The following is a 16824-nucleotide window of genomic DNA, read 5'->3' as shown; positions in this document are numbered from 1 at the left end:
CTCCTTTACTGCCAGCACTCTGGAACCATAGAAGCTACTTCCAGATCTGACCTGTAAACCTCCCACATGTGTTCCTTCAGGTGTGTTCCCGCTTACTGAGGGCTGGAATAGAGAGCAACCTTTGAAGTTACAGGATGAAGATAGCAAAGTCATCACCAGTCTCAGTCTCTGAGGATCAGAGCTCATATTGACCTGAAACGCCTCACCTAGAACTTAAGAGTAAAATTATTTTTTAAAAAGAAAAGGAGTAAAAATACACTTTTATTGTTTTTGAGAATTACACTTTTGGGTACATTTGCTACAGTTGTTTAGCAAATTCTAACAAGAAAACTACAAAGAATAAAGTAAATCTGTAGAACTAAAGAGAACTCAGAAGGGTCCTAAGTAAGTTGAAGGAAATGCAGTCCAGGCCAGAACTTTGATAAGGGTAGGTTGAAAAGTGATAAAATAGTCAAATGTGAACTTCTGTCACCAAAAGATACCATAAAAAGACAAGCCAAGAATGGGAAAAGATATTTGCAACACATATACCTGTCAAAGGGTAACCCAGAATGCACAAAGAATTCCTACAAAATAATTAGGAGACAGACAACCCACTAAAAAAATGAGCAAAAGAATGCCTATTAACTACATAAAAGATGCCCAACCTCATTAAGTAATCAGAGAAATGCAAATTAAAATCATAAGGAGATACCATTAAACACCCACCAGATTAGCAAAAATTAAAATGTCTGGTAATACCAAATATTGGCAAGAATATAGAGGAACAGATGGGGCTGGCCCCGTGGCCGAGTGGTTAAGTTCGCGCGCTCCGCTGCAGGCGGCCCAGTGTTTCGTTAGTTCGAATCCTGGGCGCGGACATGGCACTGCTCATCAGACCACGCTGAGGCAGCGTCCCACATGCCACAACTAGAAGAACCCACAACGAAGAATACACAACTATGTACCGGGGGGGCTTTGGGGAGAAAAAGGAAAAAATAAAATCTTTAAAAAAAAAAAAAGAATATAGAGGAACAGAAATGCTTGTCCACTGCTGATAGGACTGTAATTAGCACAACTACTTTGGAAAAAGAGTTTGGCGTTATGTCAGAGGTGAATATATACAGTCATCCCTCGGTATCCATGGAAGATTGGTTCCAGGAGCCCTGCGAATACTGTACCCACGGATACTTAAGTCCCTTATATAAAGTGGCTCAGTATTTGCATATAAACTATGCACATCTTTCCATATACTTTAAATCATCTCTACATCGCTTATAATACCTAATACAATGTAAATGCTGTGTAAATAGTTGTTATACTGTATTGTTTAGGAAATAATGACAAGAAAAGAAGTCCATACATGGTCAGTACAGATGCAACCATCCGTGGGCCTTCCGATCCCAGGTTGGTTGAATCTGTGGATGTGGAACCTGCAGACAACTGAGGGCTGACTGTTCACACTTGACAGTTTAGCAGTTCCATCAATGGGTATATAGTCCGGAAGAACTCTACGAGTGCACCAGTATACTGGTACAAGAATCTTCACTGCACTGTCTGTAATAGTCCCAAACTGGAAACAACCCAAGTGTCCATCAACAGCAGAATGAATCAATAAATTGTAGCAAATGAGGAAATTCTATATAGGAATGATAATAAACAAGCTACTGCTACAGGCAAAAGTGTGGATGAATGTCATAAACATCATGTTAAGTGAAAGAAGCATGTGACATTTATATAAAGTTAAAAATCAGGGAAAATTAAACTATTTTGATTAGAGATGCATATGTAGGAAGTAAACATGGTCTGCAAACCATGGCCCATGGGCCAAATCTGGCCACCATCCGTTTATGGATGCCCATGAGCTAAGAGTCGGTTTACATGTTTAAACAGTTGGGAAAAAAAAAACAAACGAAGAGTAATATTTTGTGACACATGAAAACTATATGAAATGCAAATTTCAGAGCACATAACGTTTTCCTGGAAGACAGCCATGTCTATCCCATTAGGTATTGTCTGTGGCTACTTCTGAGCTACAGCTGCAGAGACAAATAGTTGTGACAGAGACCATAGGGCCTGCAAAACCTAAAATATTTATTATTTGGCCCTTTTCAGAAAAGGTTTGCTGACTCCTCAGTAAAGCCATGAAGAAAGCAAGCAAATTATTATCATAGAAGTCAGGACAGTAGCTACAGCTGCCACACTGAGAGGGACATTGCTCTGACCAGAGAGGGCGTGTGGAGGGCAGCGTCTGGGGACTGGCAGTGTTCTTGGGTGGAGGCTAGAGGGACATTCACTTCATAGTTATGCTTCAGACGGTTCGCAGTGGTGTGAAGCCCTTTTCTGTATGTTGAATGTATCTCAAAAGAATTTTTGTAAGCATATTCTCTTAAAAAAGAAAACATGCTAATGAAATCTAATCATATGTAAAGACGGTTTGAAAAAAGAGTTTCCAAGGTTAAAAGGTAAGTGACAAACTAGAGAAAATATTTGTAATACATGTCATAAAGAGTTAATGTCCTTACCAACAAAAAGAGCTTCCATATATTGAAAGAAACAACCCAACAATCACAGCAAAAATATATGAATAACTCTTAGAGGAAAAGATATTCAACTTCATCATAATAAGAGTAATGCAAATCACAAGTATCCTAAGATGTCGTTTCTCACTACACAATTGGCAAAAATTCACATTTGACAATGAGCTGTGGACGAACTCACTGCTAACACTGAGGACGAGCTCCCTGCTGACACTGAGGAAGAGCTCCCTGCTGACACCGTGGACAAGCCCACTGCTAACACCATGGACAAACTCACTGCTGACATCGTGGACGAGTTTATTGCTAACACTGTGGTCATACACATTGCTAACACTGTGGTGCTCAGGGCAAGGGTGCAAATGGCAGCCCACATGCATTATTTCTAAATATTTACAATGATAAACCAAGCTAACTGTTAAACAAATATCTTCTATCCTCCTTCCTTGGCAAAGATACCTTCAAGATGATGGGGAAGGCCAGGTTTAAGTTTAGAATCTTGCACTCCTCAGAGCTCCTCACTGAAGGATGGCCATGCACAGCCTCCAGCTCACAGCCCAGCTCCCTTCCCTTCCCAGACTATACCCTGGGGCGCCTTACACTCACATGTGGACTCCCAGCCCACACCCTGACCCTAGAGAGGACAGGCCCAGGGAAGAGGCCCTTGCAGACCCTGGATGTGGACTAGGGAGACATCTGGGCAGGGAATTCCTGGATGCAGCATTCCTGGACCATCTAGAAGGGGGTCACAGGATCCAAGCAGGCACATCTCCTTGACCTCATGAACTTCTTACCCCAAGGACTAGAACAGTCCTATAGAGTAGGGTCTCTTGGCCTCAGTCTAAGAGTGGTGCTGGCCGTGGGGAAACAGGAACTCTAACACATTGCTAGTAGAGTACAAAATGATGCAAATCCCATGGAAGTCGTTTTGGCAATAGCTATTAAAATTAAAGATGCATTTACCCTTTGACTCAGCCAACCCACTCACGAAAATTATCCTGTAGATACATCTGCACATGTGTAAAATTATACACACACAAGATTATTCTTCATAGCACTGTTTACTAGACGACACAATCTATAGGGAACTTGTTAAATAAACTATGGTATATCCATATGATGGAAAAAGGATGAGGAAATTCTCTCTATATTTATATGAAAAGACAGATTTCCAAGCTATATTAAATGAAGAAAAGCAAGGTATAGAACAATGTATATAGAACACTTACCTTTGTGTAAAAATAGAGGAGAGAAGGGTTCATTAAAAAACTAATAAAAACAACTACTGATAAAGCATGGGTGCAGGTGAGGAAAGAGTACAAAGACATATGATAGGAGTAAAAATCCTCAGGGTATACTTTTTATATCATTTCTATTTTTGAACCCTGTGCATACATTGCCTTAAAAAAATAAATGAAATTAAAATAAAATAAAAGGCACATACCACATGGAAGGTACTAGAGACCATAGTCATTGCTTCCATGCAGCCCATGCTGACTGATGGATAAGAAGTGGAGGAAGGTAAAGAGAGGAATTAAAGATGACTTGCAACTACGGGGTCCCAAACGAGAGGGAGGCTGGGGATGGGGTTCTCTCTGTTTATTTCTCTCTTGTCATCCCCTCAGTTTTAGGTATGTCTCATTTGATCATTCCATGACTTAGCCAAGCAATACTGTGTCAGTCAGGGTTTGGGCCATGATGAACAACAGGGAGCCCAGAGGCCAGAGGTGTGGGAAATCATCCTAAAGCGACCCCAGAGGGAAGGTGAATCTCGAGGAGAGAGTCAGAGCTGCAAGGCCCAGCTCCTCTCCTTATTAAAGAGTCTTTCTTCTCTGCTAAACTTGGAGGATCCCGAATTTATTGTTATGAAAGGATGTGGCACTCCCTTTCCCTGTGCACGGGGTCCAAGATGCTACCGTGACAGTTAGCTAACCCAGTGCTAAAGGGCCCAGGTGACATTGACAGATGCTTTGTCCAACCAACCTGAGTCTAAGGCAGCCAGAGGACAGGGGTGAGAGAAAGATTTCTGCATTCTTACTTCTCTCTCCTGGAGAACTTGACCAGTGGTTCTAATCAGAAAGACTGAAGCAATTTATTGGCCAACAATCAGGTTAGTGGAAAATGTACATTTCTCAAAGAAAGGGTCACTCACCCCTTGCCCCAGACAGGCCAGTGCAGGAATCACTTTCTCCTGGGCAATGCACTGCAGGATCCGGGGGGCTCCGTAGAGGCCTCCCATACAGGAGGCCAGGGATGAGATGTATAAGCCCAAAAGGAACAGGAAGCCCACTAGGGACACCTATATAAGGAAGGAGTCTCATTATCCAGTGCCAGAATCTGCTTCTGTCCCTTTCTGCTCCCTTGGCACTCACCCACTGGCACTCCATCTAATCATAAGTCCTTCTAGATTCAATCTCTAGAAGCCCCACTGCACTTCATTTGCACTGCCACTACTTCAGTTTGGCCCATCATCACATCTTGTATGGACTACACAGAGGTTCTCAAATTGAATGTGCATCAGAATCATCTGGAGGGTTTGTTAAAACACAGATTTCTGGGTCCATCCCAGAGTTTCTGATTCAGTACGTCTCGGGTAGAGCCTGAGAACTTAGATTTCCACGAAGTGCCCAAGTGGTGCTGATGCTGATGACCTGGGGACTATACTTTGAGAACCACTGGCCAGCAACAATGCTAATTGGCATGCTGTCTCTAAGCTCTGCCCACAATGAATCATCCCCAAGCTTCTGCCAGATTGACCTCTCTAAATTCAAGTCTGATCACAGTGCCCCTGCTGCAAAAATATCAAGATGCTGCCAGTAACCTGCTGCCCTGCAGGTGAATTCTCACCATCTCTTTATCTTTGCTTCATTCATTATATTGGGGGCATCAGATGGGCCGAGCCTAGGCCACATGCCCTACCAGGGCCACAAAGGCTCAGGCAAGTGTGAGTCTGGGCTTCCATAACATTAAATGGGGCTCATCCCTTCAAGACCACACGTAGGTGGAATGAGACCCAGATGGTAAGAGAGGCCAGAGGTTTGATGAACAACACTAAGGTCCACTACAGAGCCTCCTTGTCCTTAATTCAGTGTGGATTACTTTTCCCCAAATGCATTATCTCATCTTATCCCTGTGAATCTCGTCTGTCGCTTTTCCTCAACATCATGGGCTTCTTGAATCTATCCCACCCCCACTTTTCCTACCATTTAATTATTAGAAGAAATTAATGTCATCTCATGCTTCCCATCACTTCATTTGTGTGCTCTGATGGCATTTGTTATTTTCCACCCTGTGGTACGGTTAATCTCACTTATGGCTTTTCTCACCAGTGCACCATAAGCTCCCAGGTCTCACGCACCTTGCCCCCTACCCCACCCCCAACTAACAGAATCTGGCAATCAGGGCTCAGCAAGTGCCAGCTGAATTCATGAAGCTTCACGACTTCCCTGGAATTCGTGCCCTGGATGTCTTACAAAACTGTTAGATAAGCCAGTCCCCACTTATTAATCCCTGATGCATTCTGAGATGCCATCACTCATCATCCACCACCTTGGTTTCTGTCTTCTCTCCCAAATGCATCCTGTGCTGACTGGTTTAAATGAAAAATAGACTCTGTGATGAAACTGTATCAAAAGCTTTTTGAAAATCTAACTCAATAGCTCTCCACTCTGGTTATACATAAGAAGAACCCCAGAGATTCTGCTTTAATTAGTACAGGGGGGGCACAGACATGTGGACGCTTCAAAAGCCCTCCAGGTGATTCTAACGTGCGGTCAGGGTGGAGAACCCCTGGGCGCAGTGCACGGTCTCCACCGCGCTCTCCCCTCGGAGAATTCTCTAGGACAGTCAGGCATGGTATCTCCTTGCAGAAACGTTACTGCTTCTTACCCCAAAGGTTACTTATATTGGAGTTAAATAAACCTGTTTTTCATTTAAAGCCTGTCCATTTACTCGGAGTGGGAATGAGACTGCCCCGTCTGACATCCTTCTACTGCTGGAACTGACCTCAGGAACTTGAGGAGTCTCTGGCACCGTGAGGCCATGATACCACGCCTTCCATCCTTGGCCAGCCTTCCCACAACAGTCCCGTGACCCCTGCAGAACCCCTGGCTGGGGGCCAGCGGGGAGACTGCCCAGGGATAATGACATGTCCAGTTTGTCAATTGTGTTTAGAACGGCCTGTTCACTTGCCACTCTTTTATATAAATCTATTACTCTGTCAATTTTCTGAAAAATAAATGAAATGTTGGTTCTCATGTCTGGATAAATTATAAAAACTCCATTCTCTCTCTCTCCCACCTGGATCCCCTCTCTTCCTCCCCGTCATCTATCCACCCACGTAGGGAGCATTTACTAAGGGCAGGTTACATACCTGGCTCAGTGCTGGCACAGGGCACGCCTTTATAGGTGCAATAGTAAAGTATACAGCTTGGCTCCCAGCTTTTGCAGAATTTAATCATATTTCTCTACTGGGACCGTAAACTTGCTAACTGCCAGTGGAGGTGTAAGTGAGAATTTATTTGAGCAGATGTGTGTCAACCATTCTTTAGGAAAAAAACAAAGGTGCCCTTCTGTCATACACCTGTTTGAGTCATCACCAAAAGTCCTGTATCTTTCCAAAATATTATCTGGAGTGTGAACTACCCTAATTTCTTGTTTAGTACCTGATGAAAATCTTTAATTCCCTCTCTGCTCGTGTTTTATCCCAGCTCCCACTGGAGCTTCACTGAGGGATCCCACCAATGCACTGGCTGCCTGAAGGTCTGAATTGAAAGCCATTTGCAAGGTACTCATTCTGTCTTATCTATGTCCTGCGGTCCCTCGACATTACTGAGGACTATCTCCTGAAACCCTTCCAATCCCGAATTTATTAATACAGCAATGTCTCAACACTTCCCTAGTTTTCTCCCACATCATAGTCCCACCAATAAGAGTTTTCTAATACTGTCATTCCACAAACTGACCAACATCTCAACGTTTCGTCAACTCTTCCCTCTCACGCGATAGCCATTTTCCATAAGGAAACAAAGTTGGCTTCACTTCCTGAGATGCAGGGCTGTGTCCATGGTGGAGAGGAAAGGACAGTCAGGCTGGGCCGGGTGGTGGATGCTGAGCAGCTAGCTGGCTAGGCTCACTCACCAGCCACAAGCCAAGCCCCACCCCCATCTTCCCATGCACAGCCTGTGGTATGCGGCTTTCAAGGCCCCTCCTGAACATGTGAAACCAAGATTGTCAATTCTAAGAATAACTAGAGTTTACTCTGTGAGATACCCCATTTTTAACAAAGATGTTTTTAGGGTACTTTTCCTACTCAGTTTGCTCTTATTTTGCTAGTTAACAAGCCCCAGGGCTCCTAAAGGACTTGATCTTTTTGATGCATAATAAACATTTTTTTTTCCTGGACTGTATTCAAGCTTATTTTGAAACAATTATTCAATCTATTTAATTTTACCCCTACTAACACCTGTTCTTTATACAATTCCTTTTTCTAGAACTGAATAATTTTGAGATTGACTATTTAGGTTTTTCCTTATTCAGTTAAACATGGTGGATTCATAGGGAAAAAAATGTGTCTCTCAAATAAATATCTCTATCTGTAAGGGAATCCCCATAAGGAGTGTGGAAGGGAGTCAGAACTTAATAAGCACCTACTATGTGCCAGATATTGGGCTTTACATAGATTACCTCAGAGCCACCACAACATACTCCAGATCTTTGAGAAAGCATAACATTTCTGAGACTGACACCTGAAAGCCAGAAAAAAGTTCCCCTAGGCTACGAATATTAGTAAAAAAGAAACTTCTTAGGGAAACTGTGGGCTGGGAATCCAAATAATTAGAAATAGATCAGAGGGGGTGGCCCCGTGGCTGAGTGGTTAAGTTCGTGCGCTCCGCTTCCACGGCCCAGGGTTCTGCTGGTTCAGATCCTGGGCACAGACCTAGCACTGGTCATCAGGCCACGCTGAGGCGATGTCCCACATAGCACAACCAGAGGCACTCACAACTAGAATATACAACTATGTACTGGAGGGCTTTGGGGAGAAGAAAAAGAAGAGAAAAAAAAAGATTGGCAACAGTTGTTAGCTCAGGTGCCAATCTTAAAAAAAAAAAAAGAAAGAAAAGAAATAGATCAGAGAATATACAGGAAATCCAGAAAGAAACAGATGAACTGACCAGCTGCAGGTCAGTGGAAAAGAATCCAGGGCAACCGGCAGCCATTGAAGGCAATTGTTCTGGCAGAAAGCACCGGAGAGAAAGAGAGAGAAATGGATCGAGAAGCTTCATGAGAACCAGCACAAGGGGAATATGCTGGAGGACAGGCCTGGTCTGTGCCTGGAGGCAAGACCCTCAGGGCACCCAGACCAGCTGGAAGAGGCCTTGCTTCCCCAGGGCCGGGAAAGCTCAGAGATGGGCTGGCTCAGACGTACGCCATAGCTAAGACAGGAAGCTGACATGAAGAGTTTACTAAAACCACATCAGGGTGGTACGTTGTGTCGAGTGACCATGGAAGGAGACTGCGCCCTTGTACCTTCCATGCTCCATCCGTGGCACCCTCCCATTCTCCAGGCACTGTTAGTAAAATTGTTTGTGGCTCAACTTACTGCCTGAGTATAGGGCCTGCTACTTCAGCCGAGTCAGCCCCAAGAAGGGACACCAGAGAGCAAGAAAGGAGAAAAGCCAAGGGTCAAGGCTTTGTGGAGAAAATCCTGCATGGTCCCCATTGTGGGGGGGACAGTGGGGAGGTGGGGGGGGACAAAGGGGGGGCAGCAGCACACCGAGGCGCTGCTATTTTAGAGTCGCCCCGGTTGGTTCCATCACTGTACACTTACTTGCTGTGCCCGCCCCAGTTTGCTACTGAGAACCCAGAACAGTATCTTATCTTTCTTTACAGTCTTTACAACTGCCTGTCCCAGGAAACAGTCTCTTATCTCCTCCAAAAACTAACTCTCCGCCTCTTAACCTGGTATGTGCATAATGACATTCCAACATATTATTGCCAAGCCTGGTTTAGCAGGTGCCCCCCACTGGCTAAGTGCTTGCCTACCTGTGTCACCATCTGGGACAGGTGGCATTCCAAACCAACTTCCCCCAGTTCACATGTCTATTATGAGCGGTGGAATTTCCACCCACGATGGCTCTCCTGTGCTGTCCCTGGAGATGGTTTTGCTCTCTTGCTGCCGTGGCCTTCCTTGGACACAGGCGGTCTGCCCTCCCTCATACCCATTCTTAGCTTCCCCGCAAAGCAGGAGAAGGAGGGGAGAGAGGAGCCCCAGCCCAGGGCATAATATGCCTCGTTCCATCCTGATCAGAGGCAGAGTCTGGAATGGCTGAAAAGACCTCTGTGAGGGAATCCACTAGAAACGAACCAGCCCTGGAAGCAGGCAGAGCTGGCTAGCCCCTGGCAAGTTGCAGAAAGCAGCAGGTAGCTGCGTCTGGTCAAAGGATCAGCTGCTCCCTGAGGCCTTTAATTCCTCTAATGCAGCCAAGTTTTTCCTTCCACAACCAGAGAAGAGGGCCCTGGAGAAGAAACTCGAGAGGGAAGCAAGCACGGAGGTAGGAATGCGGGCCAGAGATTCCTCCCCTGAGGGCAGGCTTGCTCGCTGGGAGTCTAAGACCTTGGGCCCTGGAAGACGGATGTCAGTGTTCTCACTGCCTGCACTGCTCCCTCTTTCAAAACCTGCTTCCCTGGTAAGGTCAAGACCCCGGAAAACAAATATCACCTTTACAAGGGCATCTACATGCCTCAGAAAGAAACCTGTGCTAACATGAAAACCAGGCCCAAACGGAGCTCTGAAACGTAAGTTCAGGTTTCCTGCCCCGGGTCGCCCTCCAGGAAGATCAGCAAAGCTGTTTTGCAAAACCTCGCCCCAAGGAAAAAGGGTAGTTTTTCCTAAAATACGAGCAAGGATACTCAGGAGTTAATCGGACCACTACATTTCTCTGATAAATGACAGGAATCTCAGTGTCCGCTTTTCCTCCACGAACTTAAGGGAAAGTAGGAGTTTTTAGGGATTTCCAGAAAAGCGTCTGGAAATCTTGCTCTCCTGGGTTCTAGAGATGCCAAATGAGTGTCCTTGACTGTCCCATGACCTCCAGCCTGCGAAAGGGCGGCTGTGGAACGCGAGGAATTCACTAATCTTCTCTGGGCAGAGTGTCCAGCTCTAGAAACAAAGATGTTACAGCCAAACCAACCCAGCCCACCACATGGGGAAAGCCGCGGGGTAAGAGGCCTCTGAGGGCAAGGGCCTCCTGCCCTGCCTCCCCCAGGCCCTCACCCTGGCGCTGGGCTTCCTCCGTCTCCCTCCATCTTGCTGCCCTCCTTTCTGGCCATCAGTCTCCTTCTTACCTGTTTCTTGGGAGCAGTTCTTTCTGCTCGTGGTAGAAGGTGAGGGTCCTGGCAAAAATAAAGGGCTGGCTGAGCTGGGGATTTTGGGCAAACAGATTCTGTTTCTGTTCTGATTATCGAAACGAAGAGACAGTTGTGTCCCCATTAGTCAGCTATGAGCATGTGCTTTTCCAGGTGTTGTTACCTGTTTCTAGGGATCCATAAGAACCTGTACGTCTTCCATGTTTTTGTCCCCCTGTACCTCAGTCCTGGGCCCAAGGCAATACGGATTCCCAGGCAGGACTGCAAGGGGGGGCAACCCCAGCAGCCTGAGCCCTTCGGGCAGTGCAGAACTCACCCACCTTTTCGGCTATCAGGAAGTCATAGCGAAGGGCCTCTCGGGTGCAGATGGCGCCGAGCAGAAAGACAAAGACGATGTACAGAAACCACCTGCAGAAAACCCAAGAGTGGGGCAGAGCTGCCCCCCACCTCGGCCAACCCCACTCCAACCCACCCCACTCAGCCTTTGGGTTCCCACGGGGACCTGCCTCAAAAGGAAAGAGAAAATGGGACCAGCCCAGTGGTGTAGTGGTTAAGTTCACAGGCTCTGCTTTGGCAGCCCAGGGTTTGCACGTTCGGATCCTGGGCGCAGACCCATACACCGTTCATCAAGCTGAGCTGTGGCAGCATCCCACATACAAAATAGAGGAAGATTGGCACAGATGTTAGCTCAGGGCCAATCTTCCTCACCAAAAAATTAAAAAAAAAGAAAAAGAAAGAGAAAAGCCAGTTATGAAGCCTCCCCAGCTCACCTGGGGGTGCTTTCGGTACTATTTCTCCTTAGCATATTTCTTGCCAAAAACCCAAAAAGTATCATTGTTTTGTCTCTTTCTACAAAGAAGAAAAACACACAAAGGGTGTCCAGGGTAGGGGAGAGGGAGGTCCAGCTGGACTCTAGGATGCTGGGATTCAGGCAAGGTTGACCTGCAGCCCCACACCCCATCGTCCTGCAGCTGAAGAACAAGTTGATGATCTTTCAGGCCTCTCAGTCTTGCTGTTCCCTGGATTCCAGATGACAGAGAGCCAAGCCAAGTGTGAAAGGCCAGCAGTGACCTGGCTCTACCCCCAGATGCCCTGTGACCTTGAACAGGTCACATGACCCCAGTGGCCTCATTCCCATCTGGGCAGTGGGAGGCTGAGCCAAAGGCTCCTCCCAGGACGTCCCAGCTGTGACCAAAATCGACATGGGATTCTTTGCTTTCTGTCCTTCCCAGCACCCAGCTCTCTCTCTCTGTTGGGTTCATTTTCTTCCCAATGGGATTGCCTTATTTAGCATAAAACAGGCTGGTGCTGTGTGCCTGGCTAGAGGCAACGGTGCCATCACAGCAAGCCAAGAGCAAATTCGGCATTTGTGAAATAGATAACATTAATATTTTTGAAATATCACAAGTAAAATAATACAGGCCCTTTGACCCTCTCAAGTCATTGTCATGTCTGCGATCTCATTGCCTTTTACACCCACCCAATCACCCAATGAAGGCAGGCAAGCTTCTTCCCGTGGCGCAAGGAGAAAAACAGAAGATTCTAGAACGTCAGAAACAGACCCACGGCCAGTCAGCCTGCTGGCGAGGGCAGCACAGTGTGAACTGAAACCCAAGAAGATTGACAGCCTGAGGGGGTGCAAGGGAGGCTAGCTGGGGGAAAGAGGAGCCAGTCTCTGAGCTCCTACTATGTGCCTTACACACAGTGTGTCCTCCACAATCTAGGAGGCCCACATATTCTCACTCTGCTCATTTTACAGTAAAGAAAAAGGAGGCTCAGAGAGCTAAGTAAATTGTCCAAAGTTACACAGCCAATGGGTGGCAGAGCTGGGATCCAAATCGTAATCTGTCTGAGTGCAATACTCTTTATCTTTCCGCTCCCTCCAATGATCCTGGAAACTCAACGGTTAAAAAAACCCTCAAGTTCAAAATGGGGGCGGGGGAGGGAGAGGAGCGGGAGGCTGAGGAGAAAGGAAAAAAAAGGATTCAATCTGGGTAATGACACTCCTCCTCGCCCATTCCCAGGCAGGAGGTATGAAAAGGCAATCGTAGGAACGCACCAGACATGCATTTTCCAGCTGGCTGAGTGTTAAAAGGGGGATTGGAATATGAAATAGATTGGTCACAGTTGGGGCACTCTCAGAACAAAGGGAGCAATTCCCTCTTCTGCCCGGGGGTTTTCCCCCCTCTCTCCAGATGATTGCCACGAGGGGAACTTACGAGACGCCAACAGCTGCTAGGGAGCCCAGGGGGATGCTGGCAGCAGGCTCCCTGAGGTCGCCCCCCATGTTGAAGCCGGCCATGACTCCTGAAAGACACCCAAATGGGAAAGGGGTGAGCTGCGAACCTGGCGGGTCACCGTCCCTGCCCAGGGACCCTCTCCTGGAAGCTAACCCCTGTCAGGCCCTCCCCTCTGCAGCTCTGCAGACCACGCTTCTCAATCGCCCCTGGCAACTGGGGAGGCATCCGCGGGGCCTGAAAGGGACCTTTGTGGGTTGGGTGATGCTCGGGAGGAAAGCCCTACTGCCTACAAAAGCATATTATGGCCCAGCGCAAAGTAATGAGGGTGAGGGAGGCCGGCAGCACAAAGGTCCCGCGGGAGGCCATACGCTGAGCTCCGCCTTCTTGCGGGAAACACCCCGGAGAGGCTCAGCCTTAGTAAAGTTCCTGCTTCTGCAGCCCACTGGCTACACGGGTGTTCAGGTGTCCCGGGGGCAGGTTCCAGCCAACAGTCAGAGCCAGAGACTATTTTCAAAGCTCCTGAGCTGCCAAAGGGCTCTAAACAAACTCCAAAGAACAATGCTGATGCTACGAACACTGAGTCACAAACTCCTCTTCATCATCGCCTCTGCTCCCCAAGAACACTCGTGAAAAGTAACTGGTCGTGATAGGGAGGCGAAGGGGAAGACAGTGTGGGATGCTGAGGAGGGCACGTTGCCTCTGTCCGCGCATGCACACAGAGGAAGGCAACTAGACCACGTGATCAGAGCATCCAACGCGGGTCCAGCCCTCAAGCGCTCTGCAAGGGCTGGACCACAAAGCCTCACGGAGGGGTGGGTGCATCTGAATGTGGCCTTGAAGGAAGATTTGTACAGGCCTAGGGAGGGGAATGGGTCTAACCCCATCATTATGGATTTATGACACTTTCAACCTGACAGGGCCTGTGCTAAGTGCTTTCCGTGCATTTTTCATCTTGTTTAATCCTCACAACCACCACATCAAAAAAGTAGAATTATTACCCCCCCATTTTATAGAAAAGGAAACTAGTACTCAAAGAGGTTAATTAAAGTAGCCTAAGGTCACTCATTTAGTAAGTGGCAAAGCTAGGATTCAATCCTGGTCTGCCTGACTCTGAAAATTAAGCTCTTAACGTCTCTGCTACGATCTTCGAGGGAGCTCGAAGGAAGTGGAGTGAGGTGGAAGTTTGAGACTGGAAAGTTAAAGTGGGGCTATGTCAGAGAGTACCTTGAATGTCGGACCAAGGCTGGGTCCTGCATATACTTTGACCCGGCCATTCCACTGCTAGAATTTTATCCTAAGTCACCAGTCAAGGATGCAAGTAAAGATTTAGCCAAAAGTGTTTATAAGTACTTGTTTATAATAGTGAAAATTAGAAACAACCTAACGTCTAAAAATAGGGGATTGGCTAAATAAGTGATGATGCATCTGTCAGTAAATACCAGGTCTCCAATACTGTCAGGGACGTGTTGTGACATGGAAAGATATTCCAAAGGTATTGTTTCATTTTCAGATGCATATTAGAAAACAGAACATATGGTATGATCCCACTGTTGTAAAAAAAAACCTAAAGAGATAAATAGATGCATAGAAAAAGGAAAAAGGAACTAGAACATGTTTTAAAATGTTAGCAGTGTTATTTCTGGGTGATGGAAAAACAGATATTTTTTTTTATTGCTTGTCTATGTTTCCTCAATTTTCTACAGTGATCATTTTGAAATGAGGGAAAATGGTTTTTAAAATGGCATGTTAAGCACATTTTCTGTCCTCTTGTTCCCCACCCTCCCAAGATCCTACTAAAAGAGAGAGTAAAGGGGATGCAGGGACACACGCCTACAGGCAAAGAGGATCCCGAGGGGGAGCCTTGAGTAGATGAAAGGTTTCCACAAATGTCTGGAACATAGAAAATGATACAGCATGAAAGGAGAGGAGAAGAGAGTGCTGGAATGCTTCTCTAGAGGATCTGAATAAACCGCCCAAGGAAAACCAGGGCTGCTAGTGTGGACATTTGCACCCCAAGCGAAGCCTCCTCAAGAACCAGCCGTGCTCACAAACGCACAGCAGTCAGCTTTCCCGTGAAGGAAGAGCTCCATCAGGGAAACAGACCTGTACACGCTGTGGCAGGGAATCCACGCCAGCAACCCAGATCGCCAGGGGTGTGATGAAAACCAGCAACAAATACATAAACACACGCATGACAAAAATAGAACAACCTGGGCTGGAAGAAACATACAAATCAGGACACAGAAGGGACTTTTGAAGAAAACACTAATTAGTAGTTCCAGACACATACAAGAAGAATATTCTATCTAAAGCAAGATGTTATGAAAAACGAAACAATCCAAGAACAAGAATGAAATTTTGGAGATTAAAAACAAGATCACTAAAATTAAAAATGCAAAAGAAGATCTAAAAGATAAAGGTAAGTAAATATCCCAGAATTTAGAACAGAAAGATACAATGGTAGAAAATTTGAGCAAAGGACAGGAGAAATCTTGGAGTTACATCACCCAACTAACAAGAGGTCCAAAAAGAGAGAAGAAGAGAACAAAAGAAAATAATCAGATAAATAATAGAAATAAATGTCTCCAAACTGAAGAAGACACAAGTCTTCAGGTTGAACTATCCTATAAAGTAGACAGTACAAAGAAGAGAAAAAGCCCATATTTAAATGCATCATTGTGCAATTTCAGGAGAAATCCTAAAAATTTTCAAAGATAAAAACTGAACACTTACAGAGGAACGAAAATTAGACTGGCGTCAGACTTCTTATCAGTAACACTGAATGGCAGACAACAATGGAGCACTGATTTTAAAACTCTGAGCAAAAATTATTTTGAAACTAGAATTTTAGCCAGATTACCAATTAAGTGAAAGTAACGTTAAGCAAACAAGGGCTCAGAAAATTTACCTCCCACATATCATTTCTGAGGAAGATACTAAAGCATGTACTCCAGCAAAATGAGGATGTAAAGCATGAAGGAGAAAAACATGAGATTCAGAAAACAGTGGTAATAACTCAGGAATGGAATAAACTCCCAAAATAACAGTTGTACAGCAGAGAAATGAGGAGAGATTAAAGCAGAAAGATGGAGGCCCCCAAGAGGGATGTCTCTGGAGAGGAATAGGATTCAACACAATGGGCAGTTCAATTAAGAAACCGAATAACTTTAAGGTTATGCTGACTGCATATTATAGCAACAAGAGAAAAAAAAAAGGTTATTGAAATTCCAGGAAAAGTGAACAACAAAGTCAAGGTCTAAATATGAAGCAAGCTAAAATGTGACATGATTTTAAACAACTAATAAAATTAGGAAAAATTAACCCATTTGGCCACAATTTTAGGGACATTCTCCCCTAAATGGCATAAGGACCACATCAGAATTGAAGCAAAGAAATGGAACTCTAGCTCATAACTTTGCTCTCCAATGAACAACAGTTACATAATTATAATAGTGTATATATTTATTGTTCTTTTAACTTCTAAGATTGATCTATAGACAAAGCACAGAGGACGCAACTATAGCTATGAAATAGAATACAAATATTATCTGCCTTGATGAAGTAATAGTAAAGCTGTAGCTAACCATATAGAAAGTGAAAAGAGGGAAGAGAAAAAGCACTAATATTTTTGTCACAGTAGTGTGGAAAACAAAATATAAGCCCCACGATCTTCACTCAGGCCTGGCTTGAATGTTCCAAGC

At 45.5% G+C, this 16824-nt stretch overlaps 1 protein-coding gene across 9 annotated transcripts in view; it reads right to left on the bottom strand.

Annotated features, from left to right (window-relative positions):
• SLC12A8 (solute carrier family 12 member 8) overlaps window positions 1-16824 on the bottom strand; it is a 127075-nt gene that overhangs the window by 20904 nt on the left and 89347 nt on the right. For 3 of the 9 annotated variants that reach the window (XM_070583653.1, XM_070583658.1, XM_070583655.1), the window contains 4 exons: window positions 13103-13190; window positions 11204-11291; window positions 10863-10910; window positions 4669-4815 (listed from right to left, as the gene is read on the bottom strand). In XM_070583653.1, the coding sequence (XP_070439754.1) occupies window positions 4669-4815; window positions 10863-10910; window positions 11204-11291; window positions 13103-13190 (371 nt within the window). Of the gene's footprint in view, window positions 1-4668; window positions 4816-6521; window positions 6744-10862; window positions 10911-11203; window positions 11292-13102; window positions 13191-16824 lie in introns of all 9 variants that reach the window. The other 6 variants (XM_070583654.1, XM_070583659.1, XM_070583656.1 and 3 more) reach the window with 3 other exon arrangements.

The sequence above is a fragment of the Equus przewalskii genome, chromosome 18 (assembly GCF_037783145.1).
Source record: "Equus przewalskii isolate Varuska chromosome 18, EquPr2, whole genome shotgun sequence".
In the NCBI taxonomy this organism is placed as follows: domain Eukaryota; kingdom Metazoa; phylum Chordata; class Mammalia; order Perissodactyla; family Equidae; genus Equus; species Equus przewalskii.
Note: the sequence above shows the minus strand (reverse complement) of the source record. Positions and strands in the feature narration are given on the sequence as shown.